This window comes from Mesoplodon bidens, assembly GCF_964165515.1.
Source record: "Mesoplodon bidens genome assembly, chromosome: 11".
Taxonomy (NCBI): Eukaryota; Metazoa; Chordata; class Mammalia; order Artiodactyla; family Ziphiidae; genus Mesoplodon; species Mesoplodon bidens.
The window spans coordinates 51,190,833-51,215,212 of NC_138167.1; the positions used below are offsets into that span (position 1 = coordinate 51,190,833).

Sequence of the window (24,380 nt, forward strand, 5' to 3'; positions counted from 1 at the left end):
CTCACACCTAGGAGTACTTCCCCAAACTTCTGCTGCCAGAGTCCTTGTCCTCATGGTGAGCCATAGCCACCACCTGCCCCTGCAGGAGACCCTCCAACACTAGCAGGTAGGTCTGCTTCAGTCTCTGTGGGGTCACTGCCCTTTCCCTGGGTCCTGATGTGCACACTACTTTGTGTGTGCCCTCCATGAGTGGAATCTCTGTTTCTCCCAGTCCTGTCAAAGTCTTGCAATCAATTCCCACTAGGCTTCAAAGTCTGATTCTCTAGGAATTCCTCCTCCTGTTGCCGGACCCCCTGGTTGGGACGCCTGACGTGGGGCTCAGAACCTTCACTCCAGTGGGTGGACTTTTGTGGTATATGTATTCTCCAGTCTGTGAGTCACCCACACACCAGTTATGGGATTTGATTTTACTGTGATTTCGCCCCTCCTACTGTCTCATTGTGGCTTCTCCTTTGTCTTTTCTTGTGGGGTATCTTTTTTGGTGAGTTCCAGTGTGTTCCTTTCGATGATTGTCCAGCAGCTAGTTGTGATTCTGGTGTTCTTGCAAGAGGGAGTGAGAGCATGTCCTTCTACTCCGCCAACTTGGTTCCTCCTCCCTTTATTTTGTTAATATGTATTGAATTACTTTGATTGATTTCTAAAATGTTAAACCAACATTAAATTTCTGATATAAGTCCCACTTAGTTATGATGTATTATTCTTGTTTTGTATTACTAGATTATATTTGCTAATGTTTGTTCAGGCCTTTTACGTCTATTCTTATGAAATACACTAGTTTGTAGTTTCCCTTTCTTATAATGTCTTTGTTAGGTTTCTGCCTCATAGAATATGTTAGGATGTGTTCCCTTTTTGGTAATCTGGTAGAATTTGTGAAAGATTGCTGTTACTTTCTCCTTAAAGTATTCAAAAGAATTCACTGATCTAGTCATCTGAGACTGGAGGAACGTTTGTGGGATGATTTTAATTACAATTATCCTTCTTTCGAGGTTTAGTGTCCATAACCCTAACAAAGGCCAGCACTCCAAACTGCGTATTAAATTGCATTTCCTCTCAGGGCATTGCTTCAAGAATTCACTTCTTCTTTTGCACTATTGCTTTGTACTTTCTCTATCAGATATTTCCATAATCATATAAATATGCTATAATAATATTTATAGTCTGAAAAGCAAGCCAAATGTAAAACCCTCTATTGACCTTACCTATTCAACTGCTGTTCCTTTGTTTCCCTTTGGTTGTCTCCATTTCCCCTCCTCTCACTCTTTCTTGGACCCTACTCTCTCAGCTTCACTGAAAATGTACTTGTCAGGGCTACCACTTATGTCCATCTTGCAAAGTCCATTCTCAAATTCTGAGTCCTCATCCTATTAGACTTTGATTATTCCATTCTTCCAAACTCTTCTCTTGAGCTCCCACTTTTCTGGTTTTATTCCTCAGTCTCCTGGCTCCTTCCTCCTCACACCCCTGACATCTGGATATAGGACTGTTCTAAGGCTTGATGCCCAGACTTCCTCCCCATGTTCACTTAATTCCTAAGTGATCTCATACTGTCTAAGAGCTTTAATCCCATCTCTATGAAACAATGGATTATTAATTTTTTCTCTCAATAGCTCACCTGCATCTTCACTTGCATAATTTGGAATATCAAACTGTGCATGTCAGAAGTCAAACTCATCATCCTCTTCCTTAAACTTGCTCTTCATTCAGTGTTCCCCATCTCAGTAAATGGTAACTGCTTTCTTCTAGTTGTGCAGGCTAAAAACCCTGAAGTGTTTCTTGATTTCTCTCACACTGCACATTTAATCCTAAGAAAATCTTTTCACCCTTTTCACCACCTTCCCTGGTCCAAGGTACCTCTAGCAATAATGTTCAAACTCATCTCCTTGATTTAGCCCTTGTAATCTCCCACCCTTCATACAGTTTATTTCCGACACTGCAGCCAAAATGATTATATTAAAACTCTGTTCAAAAAACCCTCCCATGGCTTTCTACCTACAGCAGCCAACGTTATTTTTTAGACCCTTAGCCCCTAAATGGTCTGCCTCTGTGCTTTCTGATGCCTTTTTGACCTAATTTCCTCTTATTCTGACCCTTCCTCATTCCACTCTAGCCACACAGGCTTCAGTGATATTCCTTGAATTTGCCAGGCAGGCTCTTGCCTCAGGGTCATTGCTCTTCTTCAGGGTTTCACTGCATGTCACTTCTTCAATAAGGCTTTCTTTGAACATCCTGTTTTAGATATCATCTTACCATACTCCTTAGCCTCCTTCCCCACTTTAATTTTCTTCATAGATTTTATCACCATGTAACCTGTTTGTTTGATATATTTTATTAATTTACTTTATTTTAATATAAATTCAAGGAGAACTGGTATTTTTATCTCTTTGGGTCTCTTCTGCATTCCCAGAACCTAGAACAGAGCTTAGGACAAATAGACATTCAGAAAATATTTGCTGAATGAATAAATGAGTGAGTAGTGAATAAATATAAGAAATCCCTTTGAAATGTGTATGCCATTTGAATCAGCAATTTAGTTATAATAATTTATTCCAAGAAGGAAATTGTGCAGGTGCACAAAGAAACATGTATTGAAATATTTTTATTAAGAATGAAAAACTGGGGAATTCCCTGGTGGTCCAGTGGTTAGGACTCAGTGCTTTCACTGCCGTGGCCTGGGTTCGATCCCTGGTCAGGGAACTGAAATCCCGCAAGCCACATGGCATGGCCAAAAAAAAAAAAAAAAAAAGAAAAATCAGAAACAGTAATAGGAAATTGGATATTAACTAGATCATGGCACAGCTATACCATGAAATACCATGCTTCCATTAAAAAGGATGCGGGTTTACTTTTATTGACTTGGAAAGATGTTCACAGTGTATGGTTAAGTGAAGAAGACTGCAAAGGATACATGCAAAAATATTATATTGATCATCTCTTGATAGCAGGACCATTAGTGATCTTACTTATCTTCTTCATGTTTTGTGTATTTTCTGAATTTTTGTATTATTATAACCAGTTATTTTATATCAGAAAAATTGTATACGTATATAAAACCAAGTTGTCAAATCTTTCACAAGTAACCATATTCTGCTTGGTCTTCCCACAAGGCAGGAATGCTTAGCTTGAAGTCCATGAATGGACCTCATGGGATCTGTGAACCCCTTGTCAAATCTGTAAGCCAGATTTTCTACGAACTTGCATATGTGCATTTTCAGATCATCACAACAATCCGTATTCCCTAGTTGATCTTCCTCAACCTTACAACAGTGTGTTCCTGGGTTCATTCTTGATAAAGTAGGGAAGACTCATCTTCTCTGAGTCTGCCTCTTCTTTGAGCCCCTTCTCTTCAGTCTTTCACTAATTTCCACTTGCTTGGTCTCCGTCACAACTAAGTGAATGGAGGTTATGAGAGGGCATAGCATTCAGTAGGTACTACCCTTTATCCAACAACATTTCAACTCGACTTTCGTGCATACCCTGTGCTGTGGAGTGAGTACCCACTTATTACCAATGCTTTGTCATATCTGTTCTTTCTCCATCCTTGTATAAGACCGTTCTCAAAGTGATATTTAAAAAGTACTCATGATGCCACTAAATTCTCCTCCCCTCCAGGATCATAGCTCAAAGTGTTGTTTCTTAGATTTTTTTGTGTCATGCTAGTAATAAATTACCTCCATTTCATGAATGGCCACTTTCCCTTTTATTTTATTGTAAACTCAGTTATGTGGGGTAATAAGATGGAGAGATTGTTATTCAAGCCGTCATGGATGACGCCAAGGCTTCAATCATGAAACAATTCCATTTGCTACTGCTCTTTCCCTTTGGCGATATAATTTTGCTTCCTAGCTATATTATTCATGAAGCAGCTTTGTTACCCTCAGTGATCTAGCTACATTCCTCTTCTTGCAGCAAGATTTTTATAGTAGTATTATTATTAGTTTTGAAATGGCTAAACATTTTTCAGTTAATAATGAGTTTATAATTGAGGATCTCCAAGCTTCACCATTGTTTGGCCTTATTCATTGCCATATTCTCAGTTCCCATAGTAAATATTTGCTGGAATAAATGAACAAATAAATCATAGTTTAAAAAACCATCTTCCCTTTATGTTTTAATATAAGCAAGGTCTTTGTTTTATAAAAATGAAATGATGGGCCTTAGGAAGTCATGAATTATTGGTCACCAGATGAATTCAAACAAACTGGATGACCATTTGATGGGAATATCATAGATGAGATGCAAACATCATTATTTGGGTAGATTCTCACTAAATTACTTTCTGTCTGATATTCATGTTTAAGTTAAAATCAGCCCTGAAAATTTGCTGATGTTTAAATAACATGCATAAATATGTCATAGGAAATATAAATCATAATCATGTTGTGTATGGAGTGCTTACTCTTTATCAGGAACTGTGTAAAGTAAGTCCTTATAACTTATTTCATTTACAAAACAACAATATAAGTTCACAACTCTTATTACCCTTATTTGATAGGGAAGGAAACTGAGGCTTGGAGAAGATTTTTAACTTGTCCAGTTGTGAACTATGGAGACAGGATTACGACTCTGAGGTCTTTTAAATTGCCGCATTATACTGCCTTGCTGATGACCAAATACTGTTAAAAACTAATAAAAATAGAATCAATATGATTCTAATGAAGGATGCCAAAAAGTACACCTTTTACTCCCCACTCTCCCATCTCCCCAATACTTGAGGGAATCATTGGAAGAGGCGAGGTGAAACAGCCGTTTTCTTTCTAATAAGTGAACGCAGCAGCCTAACTTACAGTAAATTTGGCCCTACCACTGGACTTCATGTTTCACATTTTACTGGTTACACTAGAGCCCCCATAATACCAGTGCTGTCCACTTAGTTTCTATGAGAGTGGATTAATCTTCTGTTTTTATCTTCAAGTTATGCCTCCTGGTTTCTGCATTATTTCAATTAAAAATGTATTCAGCACACTGAATTGTATGCTTTAAAACAGTAAGTTTTCTGTTATGAGAATTTTGTCTCAAAAAAATTTCAAAAAAATGTGTTCAAATTGCTTGTTATTCACAGAATTGGCTATAAAAAGCTGGACTTTATAAATGATGCCTAACTGGGACCATTGACAAATAATTAAAATAGTTACCATTTATTGAGTGCTTCCTGTGTTTCAGATGCCAGGCTTTATATGGCTTATCCCATTGAATCCTTATTTTACAGATGAGGAAACTGAGGCAGTGAGAGGTCAGGTCATAGATGGTAGTGAGAGGCAGAGCTGGTTTTCAATTCCAAAGCCTGTACACATAACTCCTTTGCAGCTGTACCTTCCGTGAACCACACTAATGATGTAGTTGGCACTAGAAGTGCCTGTGGCTTTTCTTCAAGTGACTGATTTACAACTGGGTTGTAGCTTAATGTTCTGAGGTGATCTGATCATTTTTCTATTTAGGTTTAATTTAAGGCGGCAGAAAAATTCTCATTTCATGTTGTGTGCAACCTTTTTGTCAGATGAGACATGACCTTATTTTTATCCTTTGATCTTGAGTTATGAAGGAGGTTGTTAAAATGAATGATGTCCTACCACTGTTGCCTATTTCTTCAAAGCCTAGTCTTAGTTTATATTTCTGCCATTGCAAAGGATATTTGATTAACAAGGGCATAAATTATTATAAAGGGTGAACTCTATTTCTGATTTTAGTTACTTCTCAAGATTATGAATAACAAATCAGGGAGACATGATGTGTTGAAGTGTGGCAAATTATCTTCTTGGGATTTAAAATGTGATTTCAATTTAAGGTAGTAAATGCTCATTAAACATAAAAGGGAAAATAAAGGACAATACAAAGAAGGTTAAACTTCATACATAGTTCTATCACTCAGTTGCTTTTAAAAATGTTGATACCTTTTATTCCAATTATATATTTTCCCCATGGTCACAACTGTAATGTATTAGTTAGTGTTCTTGCTTGTAAGGTGACTTTGGGGGTGGTGGACAAGCAGGGTAGCTTACAGTACTGATGGGAGGCTGTGGCACCAGAATTTGGAGGAGGCAATAATCAAAAGTGCCCTGGCAGGTCAGCAAACAGGAAGCAAGATGCAGAGTGACCTTAATATAGCTGACTGGGATGCTGCTGCCCTATCACAATGTAGGGGTCCCTCCTCCCTCTCTTCCTTGCTGTGCTTCATCCAGATACCCAGTCCAAAGGAAGAGTGTCACATTGCTAAGACGTGTCATGGACCTGTCCCTGGCTGTACTACGGGGAGGAAGATGGAGGATTTGACTTCTGCTTTTTGAAATGAAAAAAATATCTAACGTGCTTTGGGCGTGCCCAACAGTGTTCTGAGTGCTTTCTTAAATTAACTCATTCCAATCCTCACGGAAGTCCTTTGAGGCAAGCGCAATTTGTATCTTTGTTTTATAGTTGGGTAACCAGATGAGGCAGAGAGAGATGAAGTAGCTTACTGCTACCAGGAGGGCTACGAGGATGTGAAGTGGAGGTCAGGCTTTAGGGCTTGGGTGTTTAACCACACTGATCTGCTGAGCCTTGGGGTGGGGGGATAAGTGAGGGGAGGCCACCTCCCACTTAGATGCCACCCAATGGGGGACAGGTGGAGTTCTGGAAATGAATAATACTTATTGAATACTCACCACATGCCAGGCACACTTCTAAGTGTTTTACATCATTATTTATTTTTCTTTTCACTAGATGTTTTTTGTGTATTACATATCTATTTCATTTTTTAAAAACTGAGCAAATGAAGCTGATAAAAATGTAATTTTGGGTAAAATATTTAACTACTGAAGGGTTGTTCTTGTTTGTGCAGCATAGTGTCAGCCTCCGTGCTATTAAGGATAATTCTGGTGCCTCAAATTTAGGAATTCAATACAGGTGACAGTAATATCTAGAGGAAGAGACCAGACTGACAGCAGTGGTAGGGTTCTTGCCTCCATGTGATAAAAGAACTGAAGGTATATAGCAATGGGGTGATGTGTTTGCCAATGTTATTTTTTTAAATGCAAATGTCTCTCCATCATTATAGAACTCACTAGTTGATTAAATAATGAATACTTGTTATCAAATAATAAGGTAGAAGGGACTCTCTGATTGGTATCTTCTGGATCAAAGACCAAACAACTTGGTGTTTTATTTATGCTTAATAAGTTTACACATGATTTATATTCTGGATTACTTAGTTTATTTTTTATCTTAAAATAGAATCTTACTATATATGTGTGTATGTATGTATTATATTAAAGAAGTAATACATAATTAATGGAGAAAATCCAAGGTTATAAGAATATTTGAGAAGGTTCTTGCATCCTTTCCCCAAAACTGTACTCCCCTGAGGTAACTACTGTTAACATTTTGGCATATATCGTTCTTGATCTTTTTTTCTCTAAACACACACACACACACACACACACACACACAGTTTTCTCAAACTAAATGGGATTCTATAGAGCTTTTTTTAGTTTAATTAATATTGATAATTAGCTATGGCATTATTTCACGTCAGAACCTCATGCTTTCAGAGAGTGGCATAGTGTTCCAGAATATGGATGTATAATTCCCCTATGAGTGTATAGTTGGTATTTTATCGATTTTTTTTTAGTGACAGTGACACCACTATCACTTTTTTTCTCCTCTACTCTCATTGGCCTTTGGTTTCATTTGCTAGTTCCTCCTCAAAATGTTAATGTGTCATTTCATCTATAATAATTCCCTGGGTAATCCCTATGCCTTCATGGCTTTCAATACAATCTCTATGTCTGTGACTCCCAAGTCCTATTTCCATAATGGACCTCTCTCCATCTCAGACTGGTAGATCTAGCTGGCCTCCCTACATGTCCTCTTGAATGCTCATTAGGTACTTTAAACATAACATATCTAAGTTTAAAACTTGATTGAAATTATCCTTGTTTTTCTTAATTTGAGAATGCCTTGATTTCATCTCTGAAGGATACTTTCGCTGGGTATAGGATTCTGGCCTGATAGCTTTATCTTTTGTGACATCAAAAATATTTTTCCGCTTCCTTCTGGCTTTCATTGCTCCTTCTGGGGAATTCACTACCATTCTAATTGTTTTTTCCTATACATAATGTGTCAATTTTTTTTCTCACTGCTTTCAATATTTTTTTCTTTATTCTTAGTTTTCAGAAGTTTTGTTATGATCAGTATTTCTTTGAGTTTATCTTGTTTGGGGTTTGCACAGATTCTTGAATCTGTGAGTTTATGTCTCTGACTAGATTTGGGGAGTTTACAGCCATTATTTCTTCAAGTACTTTTTTAGTTCACCCTCTTTCTCCTCTTTTATGGGCTCTGATTCTAAAAATGTTAGAACTTTTGTTATAATCTCCCAGGGCTCTGAGACTGTTCATTTTTTTTCAGTCTGTTTTGTCTCTAATGTTCAGATTGGATAATTTTTGTTCTGTCTTCTAGTTAACTGACTCGTTTTTGGTCCCCTCCATTTTGCTGTTGAGCTTTTTATTTCAGTTATTGTATTTTTCAGTTTTAAAATTTCCATTTGGTTCTTCTTTATTTATTTGGTCCTTCTATTTCTTTGCTGAGGCTTTCTAACTTTTTTTAAATTTTATTTTATTTATTTTTTTATACAGCAGGTTCTTATTAGTTATCCATTTTATACATATTAGTGTATATATGTCCATCCCGATCTCCCAATTCATCACCGCCCCCCCGGCCACTTTCTCCCCTTGGTGTCCATACATTTGTTCTCTACCTCTGTGTCTCTATTTCTACCCTGCAAACTGGTTCATCTGTACCATTGTTCTAGGTTCCACATATATGCATTAATATATGGTATTTGTTTTTATATTTCTGACTTACTTCACTCTGTATGACAGTCTCTAGATCCATCCTAGTCTCTACAAATGACCCAATTTCATTCCTTTTCATGACTGAGTAATATTCCATTCTATATATGTACCACATCTTCTTTATCCATTGGTCTGTCAGTGGGCATTTAGGTTGCTTCCATGACCTGGTTATTGTAAATAGTGCTGCAGTGAACATTGGGGTGCATGTGTCTTTTGGAATTATGGTTTTCTCTGGGTATGTGTCCAGTAGTGGGATTGCTGGATCATATGGTAAATCTATTTTTAGTTTTTTAAGGAACCTCCATACTGTCCTCCAGAGTGGCTGTATCAGTTACCTTCCCACCAAGAGTGCAAGAGGGTTCCCTTTTCTCCACACCCTCTCCAGCATTTGTTGTTTGCAGATTTTCTGATGATGCCCATTCTAACTGGTGTGAGGTGATACCTCATTGTAGTTTTGATTTGCATTTCTCTAATAATTAGTGATGTTGAGCAGCTTTTCATGTGCTTCTTGGCCATCTGTATGTCTTCTTTGGAGAATGTCTATTTAGGTCTTCTGCCCATTTTCTGATTGGGTTGTTTCTTTTTTTAATATTGAGCTGCATGGGCTGTTTATATATTTTGGAGATTAATCCTTTGTCCGTTTATTTGCTTGCAAATATTTTCTCCCATTCTGAGGGTGGTCCTTTCATCTTGTTTATGGTTTCCTTTGCTGTGCAAAAGGTTTTAAGTTTAATTAGGTTCCATTTGTTTATTTTTGTTTTTATTTCCATTACTCTAGGAGGTGGATCAAAGAAGATCTTGCTGTGATTTATGTCAAAGAGTGTTCTTCCTATGTTTTCCTCTAAGAGTTTTATAGTGTCCGGTCTTACATTTAGGTCTTGAATCCATTTTGAGTTTATTTTTGTGTATGGTGTTAGGGAGTGTTTTAATTTCATTCTTTTCCATGTAGCTGTCCAGTTTTCCCAGCACCACCTACTGAAGAGACTGTCTTTCCTCCATTGTATATCCTTGCCTCCTTTGTCATAGATTAGTTGACCATAGGTGTGTGGGTTTATTTCTGGGCTTTCTATCCTGTTCCATTGTTCTATATTTCTGTTTTTTTTTTTTTTTTTTTTTTTTGCTGTACGTGGGCCTCTCACTGTCGTGGCCTCTCCCATTGCGGAGCACAGGCTCTGGACGCACAGACTCAGCGGCCATGGCTCTTGGGCCCAGCCGCTCCGCGGCATGTGGGATCTTCCCGGACCAGGGCACAAACCTGTGTCTGCTGCATCGGCAGGCGGACTCTCAACCACCGCACCACCAGGGAAGCCCTATATTTCTGTTTTTGTGCCAGTATCATATTGTCTTGATTACTGTAGCTTTGTAGTATAGTCTGAAGTCAGGGGGTCTGATTCCCTTTTTTACCCTCAAGACTGCTTTGGCTATTTAGGGTCCTTTGTGTTTCCATACAATTTTAAGATTTTTTTGTTATAGTTTTGTAAAAAATGCCATTGGTAATTTGATAGGGATTGCATTGAAGCTGTAGATTGCTTTGGGTAGTATAGTCATCTTTACAATATTGATTCTTCCAAACCAAGAACATGGTATATCTCTCCATCTGTTTGTGTCATCTTTGATTTCTTTCATCAGTGTCTTATAGTTTTCTTCATACAGGTCTTTTGTCTTCCTAGGTATTTTATTCTTTTTGTTACAATGGTAATTGGGAGTGTTTCCTTAATTTCCCTTTCTGATCTTTTGTTGTTAGTGTATTGGAAAGCAAGAGATTACTGTGCATTAATTTTGTATCCTGCATCTTTACCAAATTCATTCCTTAGCTCTAGTACTTTTCTCGTGGCATCTTTAGGTTTCTCTATGTACAGTATCATGTCATCTGCAAACAGTGACAGTTTTACTTCTTCTTTTCCAATTTCTGTTCCTTTTATTTCTTTTTCTTCTCTGACTGCCATGGCTAGGACTTCTAAAGCTATGTTGAATAATAGTGGTGAGAGTAGACGTCATGTCTTGTTCCTGATCTTAGGGGAAATGCTTTCAGTTTTTCACCATTGAGAATGAGGTTTGCTGTGGGTTTGTCATATACGGCCTTTAGTATATTCAGGTAAGTTCCCTCTATGCCCACTTTCTGGAGAATTTTTATCATAAATGGGCATTGAATTTTGTCAAAAGCTTTTTCTGCATCTGTTGAGATGATCATATGGTTTTTATTCTTCAGTTTGTTACTATGGTGTATCACATTGATTGATTTGCATATACCGAAGAATCCTTGCATCCCTGGGATAAATCCCACTCGATCATGGTGTATGATCCTTTCAATGTGTTGTTGGATTCTGTTTGCTAGTATTTTGTTGAGGATTTTTGCATCTATAATCATCAGTGATATTGGTCTGTAATTTTCTTTTTTTGTAGTATCTTTGTCTGGTTTTGGTATCAGGGTGATGGTGGCCTCATAGAATGAGTTTGGGAGTGTTTCTCCCTCTGCTATATTTTGGAAGAGTTTGAGAAGGATAGGTGTTTGCTCTTCTCTAAATGTTTGATAGAATTCACCTGTGAAGCCATCTAGTCCTGCACTTTTGTTTGTTGGAAGATTTTTAATCACAGTTTCAATTTCATTAGTTGTGATTGGTCTGTTCATATTTTCTATTTCTTCCTGGTTCAGTCTTGGAAGGTTATACCTTTCTAAGAATTTGTCCATTCTTCCGGGTTGTCCATTCTATTGGCATAGAGTTGTTTGTAGTAGTCTCTTAGGATGCTTTGTATTTCTGTGGTGTCTGTTGTAACTTCTCCTTTTTTATTTCTAATTTTATTGATTGGAGTCCACTCCCTCTTTTTCTTGCTGAGTCTGGCTAATGGTTTATCAATTTTGCTTATCTTCTCAAAGAACCAGCTTTTAGTTTTATTGATCTTTGCTATTGTTTTCTGTGTTTCTATTTCATTTATTTCTGCTCTGATCTTTATGATTTCTTTCCTTCTACTAACTTTGGGTTTTGTTTGTTCTTCTTTCTCTCATTCCTTTAGATGTAAGGTTAGATTGTTTATTTGAGATTTTTCTTCTTTCTTGAGGTAGGCTTGTATAGCTATAAACTTCCCTCTTAGAAGTGCTTTTGTTGCATCCCATAGGTTTTGGATTGTCTTGTCTTCATTGTCATTTTACTCTAGGTATTTTTTAATTTCCTCTTTGACTTCTTCAGTGATCTTTTAGTTATTTAGTAACATATAAAATAACCTCCATGTGTCTGTGTTTTTTATGTTTTTTTCCCTGTACCTGATTTCTAATCTGATAGCATTGTGGTCAGAAAAGATGCTTGATATGATTTCAATCTTCTTAAATTTACTACGTCTTGATTTGTGACCCAAGATGTGATCTATCCTGGAGAATGTTCCATGCGCACTTGAGAGGAAAGTGTAATCTGCTGTTTTTGGATGGAATGTCCTATAAATATCAATTAAATGACACTGTCATTTAAAGCCTGTGTTTCCTTATTAATTTTCTGTTTGGATGATCTGTCCATTGATGTAAGTGAGGTGTTATAGTCCCTCACTATTACTGTGTTAGTTTCGACTTCCTCTTTGTAGCTGTTAGCAGTTGCCTTATGTGTTGAGGTGCTCCTATGTTGGGTGTATATATATTTATAATTGTTATATCTTCTTTTTGGATTGATCCCTTTATCATTATGTAGTGTCTTCCCTTGTCTCTTGTAGCATTCTTTATTTTAAAGTCTACTTTATCTGATATGAGTACTGCTACTCCAGCTTTATTTTGATTTGTATTTGCATGGAATATCTTTTTCCATCCCCTCACTTTAAGTCTGTATGGGTCCCTAGGTCAGAAGTGGGTCTCTTGTAGACAGCATATATGTGGGTCTTGTTTTTGTATCCATTCAGCGAGCCTGTGTCTTTTGTTTGGAGCATTTAATCCATTCATGTTTAAGGTAATTATCGATATGTATGCTCCCATTACCATTTTCTTAATTGTTAACAGTTTGTTTTTGTAGGTCCTTTCTTCTCTTGTGTTTCTCACTTAGAGAAGTTCCTTCAGCTTTTGTTGTAGAGCTGGTTTGTTGGTGCTGAATTCTTTTTGCTTTTGCTTGTGTGTAAAGCTTTTGATTTCTCTATCAACTCTAAATGAGATACTTGTTGTGTAGAGTAATTTTGGTTGTACGTTTTTCCCTTTCATCACTTTAACTATATCATGCCACTCCCTTGTGGCTTGTAGAGCTTCTGCTGAGAAATCACCTGTTAACCTTATGGGCATTCTCTAGTATGATATTTGTCGTTTTCCCTCGTTGCTGTCAATAATTTTTATTTTTCTTTAATTTTTGTCAGTTTGATTACTATGTGTCTCGCCATGTTTCTCTTTGGGTTTATCCTGCCTGGGACTCTCTGTGTTTCCTGGACTTGGGTGACTATTTCCTTTTCCATGTTAGGGAAGTTTTTGACTATAATCACTTCAAATATTTTCTCTGGTCCTTTCTCTCTCTCTTCTCCCCTGAGACCCCTGTAATGCGAATGTCGTTGCATTTAATGGTGTTTCAGGGGTCTCTTAGGCTGTCTTCATTTCTTTTCATTCTTTTTTCTTTATTCTGTTCTGCAGCAGTGAATTCCACCATTCTGTCTTCCAGGTCACTTATCCGTTCTTCTGCCTCAGTTATTCTGCTATTGATTCCTTCTAGTGTGTTTTTCATTTCAGTTACTGTATTGTTCATCTCTGTTTGTTTGTTCTTTAATTCTTCTAGGTCTTTGTTAAACATTCCTTGCATCTTCTTGACCTTTGCGCCATTCTTTTTCTGAGGCCCTGGATCATCTTCACTATCATTATTCTGAATTCTTTTTCTGGAAGGTTGCCTATCTCCACTTCATTTAGTTGTTTTCCTGTGGTTTTATCTTGTTCCTTCATCTGGTACATAGCCCTCTGCCTTTTCATCTTGTCTATCATTCTGTGAATGTGGTTTTTGTTCTATAGGCTGTAGGATTATAGTCCTTCTTGATTCTGCTGTCTGCCATCTGGTGGATTAGGCTACCTAAGCGGCTTGTGCAAGCTTCCTGATGGGAGGGACTGGTGGTAGGTAGAGTTTGGTGTTGCTCTGGTGGCAGAGTTCAGTAAAACTGTAATCCGCATGTCTGCTGATGGGTGGGGCTGGGTTTCCTCCCTGTTGGTTGTTTGGCCTGAGGCAACCCAACACTGGAGCCTACCCGGGCTCTTTGGTGGGGGTAATGGCAGACTCTGGGAGGGCTCACGCCAAGGAGTACTTCCCAGAACTTCTGCTGCCAGTGTCCTTGTCCTCGTGGTGAGCCACAGCCACATCCCGCCTCTGCAGGAGACCCTCCAACACTAGCAGGTAGGTCTGGTTCAGTCTCTTGTGGGGTCACTGCTCCTTACCCTGGGTCCTGATGTGCACACTACTTTGTGTGTGCCCTCCAAGAGTGGAGTCTGTGTTTCCTCCAGTCCTGTCATAGTCCTGCCATCAAATCCTGCTATCCTTCAAAGTCTGTTTCTCTCCGAATTTCTTCTCCCATTGCTGGACCCCCAGGTTGGGAAGCCTGATGTGGGGCTCAGAATCTTCACTCCAGTGGATGGACTTCTGTTGTATGGGTTCTCCAGTTTGTGAGTCACCCATCTGGCCATTATGGGATTTGATTTTTTTGTGCTTGCGTCCCTCCTACCATCTCATTGTGGCTTCTCCTTTGTCTTTGGATGTGGGGTATCTTTTTTGGTGAGTTTCAGTGTCTTCCTTTCGATGATTGTTTAGCAGTTAGTTGTGATTCCAGTGCTCTCGCAAGAGGGAGAGCACATCCTTGTACTCCGCCATCTTGAACCAATCTCAGCCTCTAACTTTTTTTCATTTGTTTCATGTTGTTCAAATATGTTTGTAATTGCTCGTTTTAATCAATGCTTCTTTAAAATCTTTGTCAGGTAATTTTTACGTCTCTGTCATCTTGTGATATTGATATCTATTGATTGTCTTTTTTCATTATATTTGAGATATTTCTGATTCTTGGTATGGTGTTTGATTTGGGGTTGAAACCTGGATATTTTTGTATAATGTTTTGAGACTTGGATTGAAACGTGGATATATTTGTATGATGTTCTGAGACTTGGATCTCATTTAAACTCCATATTTTATGTGACTTTCTGTGACAATGCAGTGGCATAGGATGAGGGGGTGTCATCCTGTTATTTCCAGGTGGAACTAGAAATCCAGGTTCCCTACTAGGCTTTCAGTTGACAATTAAGTGAGAACTTTTATTATTTCTGGGTGAGGGGGTGGAAGTTCCAACTGCCCACATGGTCTCTACCAGACATTCTGGTAGGGATGGTGTCATTACTGCAGGGTGATGGTGAAAGTTCTGACTCTCCACTAGGCCTCCTCTGAGAAGGCAGTGTGCTTTGTTACTAGGGATGGAACATGGTCTCCACTGATGCCATGGTTCACCTCATTACTGGCTGACAGGGTTACAATTCTTGGCTCTCTACTTGGCCTTTGCTGGCACCACCCTGGCAGAGGTGTTGGGTACCTGATTTCTGCCTCAAGAGAGTGGAAATCTAGGCTCCCCACTTAGCCTTTGCTGACATGTTTGGGGATGGAATCACAGTTTTTCCTGTGGTGCTTGGCTGGAATAGAGTGGTTGTTCTCTAAAAGTTTTTGTCTTTCTGGGCTTCTCCTTTTTTGGTAATTTAGCTAGAGTGAGCAGGCTTTTGGGGGGAATTGTTTTGTCTGCATCCATTGGTATTTCCAGGTTGCTGGCTCCTCCAGCTCCAAGACTGGCATATATAAGGCAAAAAGAAAACCCACTTCACTCACCATTCTGTTGTTACTCGGGCCCTGAGTGCCCTTGCATTTAAAAAAAATTTTCTCCATCTTTCAGACTCTTCTTATTGTTTGTTTTATAATATACTGTTTAGTTGTACTTATTGGGAGGAATAGGATAAGTATGTCTATTCCATCTTTGTGGAGACAGAGGTCATGTACATCATTTTTGAGCTTTATTTTCAATGGGCCTCGTGTGATTCTTCTTCTCTGTGCAGGTACCTGGAACTGGAAAGCAGTGGCCATCGGAATGAAGTCAGACTGCACTACCACTCCGGCAGCCACCATCCTCACACAGAAGTGTTTCCTTACATTTTGGCTGATGATAAGTGGCACAAGCTCTCCTTAGCCATCAGTGCCTCCCACTTGATTTTACACGTCGACTGCAATAGGTAAGTGAAATGTTCTCAGTTCAGGTAATGGAAGATTCTAAGAAATGACGGTTAATGCACATTACTTACCTGATGCTTCTTTGCAGAATATATGAAAGAGTCGTGGAAAAGCCTTCCACAGACTTGCCTGTGGGCACATCATTTTGGCTGGGACAGAGAAATAATGCACACGGATATTTTAAGGTATCTTCTGACTAAGGTCTGAGCATAAAGTGTAAATATAAATGCTTTTTAATGAATTTGGAAAAGTACGTTTTGCTTTTTATGGTGTAAAGCAAAATAATTAGATGTGTATAGTTTTTTTCTATTTGTGTCTATTTCTGTTTTAGTTTTTATTTTTACACTGGTGTTTAATTTAGCTGGTTAGCACTATTTTCTCTTTTTTTCCTGAATGAGTTTGAACTTTAAACATAACAGAGATGATCACAAGGCTCAATCAGGGCAGTTAACATCTTCTTGAAATCAGGCATTCAAAGTAATAAAAATCTAAAATGTTAATATACAAATAAACTCTCTACCTTTGAAAAATAACCTTTGATGATAGTTTTATTGGGGTGTTAATAATAGAGGTTTAAAACTTTTCAATATTCATTATTCATGGTCTCTTCGTACTTCTGAAAGTGAGAAAGGAGTACATATATATATACACAAATCTATCAAAGCTAGAAAGCAGTTATAGTTTATATCTTTTTCTTATTGTCTATTTAGAGACACACTCCATGAAATTGCCTCACAGGATCTAAAAGACATACCATTTAACTTTCAGTATTTTAAGGTTGAGGAAATAAAGTTCAGAAAATTGCTCGATTACAAGCCCATAGTGTAATCATTTCCCCTCCAATGACTCTGATACTGCCTGTCATACAGAAGAGGATAGGCAAATGGTTGTTAAATGAAAGAATGATAGGTGATGTGTCTAACTCACGGATTTCTAGCTAGAGTAGGTACCAGTAACTTTAAAATTGTGTTCTAAGATAGGTTTGTATTCCCAGAAAGGTATTTTTAAAACTTACTTAAACTGCTACCTGGAAACCAGGTGCTTTGAATATGTTATTTCATCGAATCCTAGTCTTGCTAGCCTTGGTGCAGGGCCTTTAAAATTTTTTAAAATCTCTTTTACATATGCATAAACTTGTTCAGAGAGGTTAAACAACTTATCCAAAGCCAGTCATGGGGAATTGATCCCATGCTTGGGAGTCCTGAAAAATCAGTGCTCTTTCCCCACATAAGGGATAGCAAGTTTTTACTATAGGTGCCGAGTCTCTCCTCTATTTAATCATGGCACTCTTCCCCATGGAGCCCAGATGTGGCATCAGAAACCTTCTCACACGTCAGTTATGTGTACTACTCTAGGGGCCATAATTTTTACTGTAAACTGTAAATGGTGCTCTCTAGATTTGGGTAGTGCACAAACTATAGGACTCTACCTGGTGGCTTTGCTTTCATGTTGCTGCTACCAAGTGATAGGATTTTGTTGTATACAAGTTGCTTCCCTGATCCAAACCCCAAGCAAACAGCAGATCCAGCAATTGCCACATAGTATACTTAAATATTTATCATTCACACTGACACTGTTTTTATACCATGCTATTAATCAGATTAAATATGTAGAAGATATATAGGCCAGGACTTGACTGGTAAATCTTTGTAGGTACATTCAAAATTGTCTTAATGATATGTTGGTATGTCACCTCTGTCATTAAACGTTCTATTTCCATTTTTCAAAAGGGATAAAGTGAAATATTACTTAAAGAAAATATATAAAGATGTTAAAGGAAGAGAGAGGGGTGGTGAATGAAAGGGACAGCTGGAGTGTGCCTGATGAGGTCGTTTCTGAGCTACTGTTTGGCCATTGCTTTAAGAGCCTTGTAAGCTGGAAGCTAATTATATCTTAATGACAAAGTATGCATGTAAATTTCACATGTAAACATGTGATGTGACCTTTGGTGTAAAATGGGTCATTTCCAGTTGGCATTTTAAAAAATTTTAGGCTACACTTTCTGTACTCCTAAGGACTCATCACTGAGTCTTGCTGTAGCTGTTTAATAAATCTCTTGTCCTTTTTAAATTGAGACATTCACTTTAAAATATCCAACTGAGAAACAAGAAATGCTCAAATAAGCATTGCTCTTATGACTTAGCTTTTCTCTTGTTTTCTTTTTGATGATTGCAGTTAACTTAAAACGGGTATCAGTTTCACTGTTGTTGAAACCCAAAGTGATTTTCAGGTTGATTTTTAAAGGTCATTTTCAAGCCTTTCTTCAGTGGCTAACTAAAAATAACTTCCCCAAACACATACTATTGCCTCTTAATTATATCTTGACATTTAATCTTAAGGCTTTAAAAATATTATCAATAAGAAAGTATGTGGGTAATCATCTATTTTGCCTGCCTGATGTTTTTCTTTCCCTTTGGTTTGAAGTAAAAGCAATGTATTCAAAAAGATTTTATTCAGGCATGTTGGTGAGTCTATCCTGTAATGTTTCCCTTCATGAACTTGACTGTTGAACATAATTTGGGTAGATGAAAGTAATACGTCTCTTTCAAAATTTTTCTCACACAGGGTATAATGCAAGACGTGCAATTACTTGTCATGCCCCAAGGATTTATTGCTCAGTGCCCAGATCTTAATCGCAGTAAGTCCATTAGTTCTCGCACCGTGTAATGAAAAGTATGCTTCTTGCTTAGTTTTGTCCAAAATGTCAGTTTGAAATTGGAGTTCTCATATATTAGTTGTCAGCATAGACTTAACCAGATTGAACTCCTTATAAATATATTGACCAATGTGGTGTTTGTAATTCTAGCCTGTCCAACTTGCAATGACTTTCATGGACTCGTGCAGAAAATCATGGAGCTGCAGGACATTTTAGCCAAAACATCAGCCAAGGTAAAAGCTCCTTAGAAATAGAGGCTGGGGGAGCTCAAAAATCCTTGAGGTTCCTTACAATTCCTTTTGTAACCACAGTTGTTCACCTTTGAGACTTTTCTTATACCCTACTGTGTACCAGGACTGAACCGAAATCCCTGCTCAAGAAAGGGGCTTATAAATATTCAAACCCTAGCCATCTGTATAACAAATGATTCAGTAAATCAAGAATGAGGAAGATTACTACACTGCTTATTACGACAATAGGATTTATTGTTTAATTTAGTTTTTATTGTTATTTAGTTTTTCTTTGCAAGGAGGGAGGCAAGAGGACATTGTAAAGAATATGAGCACTTGAATTATGTCAAGGAAATGGTCCCACAAAATCTTTCTACCACTATGTTACAGTTGTAGGAATATTGGCTGTCTTAAGCCTGTATCAAGTTTACCTATAGTTTCACCAGGCTGTTGTCGTGTTGCATAGCAGTTACTTATGACCTGGAAGTTGTGTTGTATATCAATGATTTGTTTCTGACCCAATATATATTCTAAAATTTATGTTTGCACTCGAGCAAACATAGTCATGAAATTAAACATTTTTAAAAATGGAAAATGCTTCTCTGCATTGTGGATGATCCTATTTTGACTTAGCCTTCTTTTCCATCATATAAATCCTGCTTTTTTCCCCCAAAGGCAGGGGGCAAGTTTACTACAAAAAGAAGAGGGGAAAAAATCCTTTCTTTTAAATGAAAGGCTTAAGTCATTTGCAGCAACATGGGCGGGCCTAGAGATTATCATACTAATTAAGTAAGTCAGAAAGAGAAAGACAGTTACCATACGATATCACTTATATGTAGAATCTAAAATATGACACAAATGAACTTACCTATGAAACAGAAAAAGACTCACAGACATAGAAAACAGACTTGTGGTTGCCAAGAGGGAGGTGGGTGAGGGAGGGATGGATTGAGAGTTCGGGATTAGCAGATGCAAACCATTATATATAGAATGGATAAACAATAAGGGCCTACGGTATAGCACAGGGAACTATATTCAATATCCTGTGATAAATCACAATGGAAAAGAATAAAATGAAAAAAATAAAGGCTTATGTATATTTATAATAAATAGTTGATGGGCACAGCCATCATTATAGCTATTCACCTGAAAAACAGTCAGATGCCTGTTGGAGTGTTTTGCCTTTCTGCATTGCTGGAATGGTGAACAATATGAACCCCTTCCTTTGTGCCACAGCTGTCTCGAGCCGAACAGCGAATGAATAGATTGGACCAGTGCTATTGTGAAAGGACTTGCACCATGAAGGGAACCACCTACAGAGAACTCGAGTCGTGGACAGACGGCTGTAAGAACTGCACATGCCTGGTATGGCTTTTGCTGGAGTTCAGACTAAGGGAACTCAGATGTCCCCACGCTTTAAAAAGTTATTAAAACAATGTCATCATGAAAATTTCAAGACCCGTTTCCTCAAGACACAACACTAAAGTGCCAGCAATCCCGGTCAAATCTAAAGGACTGTGTGTTGCATTATTAAAGACATTTTCTAGCCTATAAAGATGATTACGGTTTAAGAATGCTATAAAGTTTTAAGTTTACTGGTCCACACATGAAGTTAACAATTTAACTTGGGTCAGTAAAGGGATTCCCAAAGGATTCTATCCTGTTGTCCTTAACTTTTCCAGGGATTTTCCCCTCATGTTTTATTAATGCATTTTGATAAAACTAAATTAAGTGCAACAGGAAATACTGTGTCCAGATTGGGCTGTACAAACAAATAATGGAGTTTAAATAATCTTTAAAGGTTTACTCATACAGTGGAATACAAATTATAGAGTATAAATAAGTTTGAGTTCTCTAATTGCTCACTAATTAAGTAGAATATTTAGTGCATTATTATTTCAAACATGTAAGTTCATTTTCAAAGAAAAGTTCAAAATGAGTTTAGTTTTGAACTTTTAAATTCCACGTGAATTATCTGTTAAAACTGGTTGACTGGAAAGAAGTCAGAGGTCTAAAAAATTTTTTTCCCAAGTTCATCCAGTTTATTCAAAAGTGGAACATCATGATGTAAGAAGGTCAAAGTTAGCTGTGAAATAACCGTACATGTGTGTATGTGTGTGCCTGCTTTGTATGATTTCTATTCAGGAACATATATTCCTATTAGAGTCATAGCATTTTACAAATACAGTAAAACCTTCCCAACTTGTTAAATGGGTGCCAAAAATCAAATTGAGTAAAATACAAGATGTGGTATGTGAAGTAAATAAAACGACTAGAAAAGCAGCTAACCTACCTGGGAGCTCTGGGTGACCTTGGGGAATCAAATTCCTTGAGGTCCCTTTTGCAGTTTGGCACCTCTTGTGATGCTTGTCAGCATCAATTCATGGTGGTGGCCTGTCCAAGCTTAAATATCTTTGGGAAGATTTCTGCATCCTGAGACTGGGTTTCCAGCACGGCAGCAGCTATTCCAAAAATCTCCTCATGTGTTGATGCTCATTTTGTGAGTCATCTGGGGAGACACGAGTGCCCCAGGCTGGCCCTCAGCCTGCTCTTTCCCTGTCAGCAGGTGCCCTTCCCTCCACACCTGTTCTCATCCACTTCACAACAGGAGGTAAGAACTCTAGCTCAGTTGCTGGACAGAAGATGGAGCCAATCACCATCTGTGTTATCACCCAAATTGTATTACTGTGGGTTTTACTGTATTATGGGTTTTGCTGTATAATAACCAAAGAGAATAGTGGTATTTATGACATTTTACATGAAGAGTTTGAAATTTAAGAAATATATTAAACAATACTTGAAAGCTACCAAGCTGCAACTTGGAAATTCTTTAAAATACTGTTTTCTTCTCAGAATGGAACCATCCAGTGTGAAACTCTGATTTGCCCAAATCCTGACTGCCCCCTCAAGTCGGCTCTTGCATACGTGGATGGCAAGTGCTGTAAGGAATGCAAACGTGAGCATAACTTTTATGAATACTTTTTTGGCAAAAATAAAGCTTTGTATTAATAAATATTCACCCATCATTGGTTTAATCTGGGTAAGCTAAATAGCTTTTAGAAATGATGGAAATACCTTCTCGATTTTGGTTGAGCAGTTCTTTTCCACTTAAAAGTGCTATACTTGTATTTTAGCAAGAACGTTTTTCTTGGAGGAATCTATTCTGTATAGTGACAGTAGTGGCAAAGATATGTAAGAAACTCAGTGGAAGGCATTTCTCTCATTAACACTGCTTGATACAAATACCTCTCAACTAGGTTGAGAATAGTCCACACTCAGTCAAGATAAACAAGAAAATCCAAGATACAAGTGACCTTCAGCAGCAGAAGGTACAAAACTCTATTAGTCCAAACCACAGAAGTGCACATTGTTATAGGATTGTCCAGTGTGGACAGGGCAGGGCCATGATCTTAATTCATAAAAGAGGCTCATGCCACTGAATGAGGAAGCCATCTGCCTTTTAGCAACTGTTGTATGCAGTTCACTTCTGATGTCTGCAAATGCTCTTTGAATCGATAGCTATCCTCAAATGGGTTCTAAATCATTTATTTAATGACATAAATCATCGCATCTCTATTGCTTACACTTTAAAAGATTGCCTTAAGTCCATGTTAAAAGTAGCATTTAAAATTTAGCTATTGTTATTACTTTTTACCATGCAATAGTAACATATATGAAAACTGGGTTGTTATAAAGTTTGCAGACTATATAGGGCTGTGTAAGTGCAGTATAAGCATACACACACATGCACGCACATGCACACAGACAGGGGAGAGGGCAAGGGAGAGGGAAGGAGAGGGAAACGAAAGTAACAGCTGCTTTTTCTAGGGTTTTTATGCTCACTGGTCTCTGTTACCACTGCCATACCTTACTCTCGCCTACTCAGTGTGCAGGGTGCTCCTTCTGGCGAGAGTGACAAGTTATCAGAGAAAAATCAGGAAGTCGCTTTGTAGTCCATTGATTTACTTCCCTCAGGAGCTCATGTATATTTAATTTTGTTAGACTTTACCTTGAGGCCAATCCATTTCATGAGAGTGTATTCGCCTAGTCAAGTAGATTTGGCTGAACCAGGAAAGGTTGAACGCAGTCGTTCTCACGCATGTCACCAGCTAATTTCCTTGGTAAGGGGTAATCTGAGTTCTTCCTTGAACTTGTATTAATAATGAAAAGCTTGTGACGATATTCTGTAGTTTTCTTTGTGGATGCTTGGAGGTAGGAGGAAGAAAGGCCCTCTCTAGGACTTTATATTCATAACACAACAGTAGCAGGAATCATACTTTTGGCTTTTATTTCTTTCATCCTTTCCACTGATACTTCTACATGGTTACCTGTGAATATTTACATTCACATTTACATTAAGTGATGTTGATTTTATTAGAGACGGGCTGATTGGAATAATGGACCATCATGATAGATGGATTAGTCAGAAGTTGTGAATTTCAGTTCTGCTTTTACCATTTGTCTCTGTTACCAACAGTAAGCTGCCTATTCAATCAGACTGTGCTTGAAATCTTCCCAGAAAGCATGTAGTTAGACTTAATGAAATGGTAAAATATTTTGAAATTCATTAATACAAAGTGCTTCTGGCAGACTTTGGTGTTAATGATTGGAAATCAACTGTATCTCATACATAAAATAGTGAAAGCTGCAAATAAATGATCAATGAGGGGACCATAGCATCACTGGAGAAGTGTCAAAATAATTCATTTGAGTCTTTCATTTCATATGGTTAAAAAATAATAAGGATTAAGTGACTTTGTCTTTCTGGTCATATTCAGTGATATGGGTGTCATGGAATATAAAGGATTTGTGTCCTATAGTTGGTTGTATTTCGAGTATTTGAACCTCTGGTTCTGATGAATTCAACATTTTATGAGGGCTAGCATGATATTTTCAGTAAACACCCATAGATTTTTTTTTTCCTGCGAGAAATAAGTATTTAGTTCATATGGTAAATATTATTAGAGATTATTTGGTAATGTGTCTCATGCACAAATTTTTTATGCAGAAAAGAAATGATATAACTTTTTATTGAGTGTAATTTATATACTATATACTATATATATGTATATAGTATATACATATATATACTATGTAATTTACCCATTAAAAAAGTGTACAATTCAGTATATTTTAGTATATTTGTAAGGTTGTTCAACCATCATCACTACCTAATTCCAGGACATTTTCATTATTCTAGAAAGATACCCCATAACCATTAAGAATCATTCTGCCTCCCCCTCCTGCCAACCCGTCAACCGCTAACCTACCATCTGTTCCTATGTATTTGCTTATTCTGGGCATTTCATATAAATGCAATATACAATATCCACATGCATAAATTTAAAAACAGTCACAAATATTTCAGGAAATGTGCTTCTGAAAAGTTTTGCAAAAAATATTTTATAAAGGATAAATAATATTTACAATAAATTTAATAATCATTAGCTGACTTGTTTAGATAGTTCAGATTTTCATA

General features: G+C 37.6%; 1 protein-coding gene across 2 annotated transcripts in view; it reads left to right on the forward strand.

Annotated features, from left to right (window-relative positions):
* The window catches only part of NELL2 (neural EGFL like 2), a 460,631-nt gene that overhangs the window by 148,704 nt on the left and 287,547 nt on the right, over positions 1 to 24,380 (forward strand). For both annotated transcript variants that reach the window (XM_081250199.1, XM_081250200.1), the window contains exons 5-10: positions 15,844 to 16,017; positions 16,104 to 16,200; positions 18,581 to 18,653; positions 18,822 to 18,904; positions 20,138 to 20,266; positions 21,755 to 21,857. In XM_081250199.1, the coding sequence (XP_081106325.1) occupies positions 15,844 to 16,017; positions 16,104 to 16,200; positions 18,581 to 18,653; positions 18,822 to 18,904; positions 20,138 to 20,266; positions 21,755 to 21,857 (659 nt within the window). The remainder of the gene's footprint in view (positions 1 to 15,843; positions 16,018 to 16,103; positions 16,201 to 18,580; positions 18,654 to 18,821; positions 18,905 to 20,137; positions 20,267 to 21,754; positions 21,858 to 24,380) is intronic.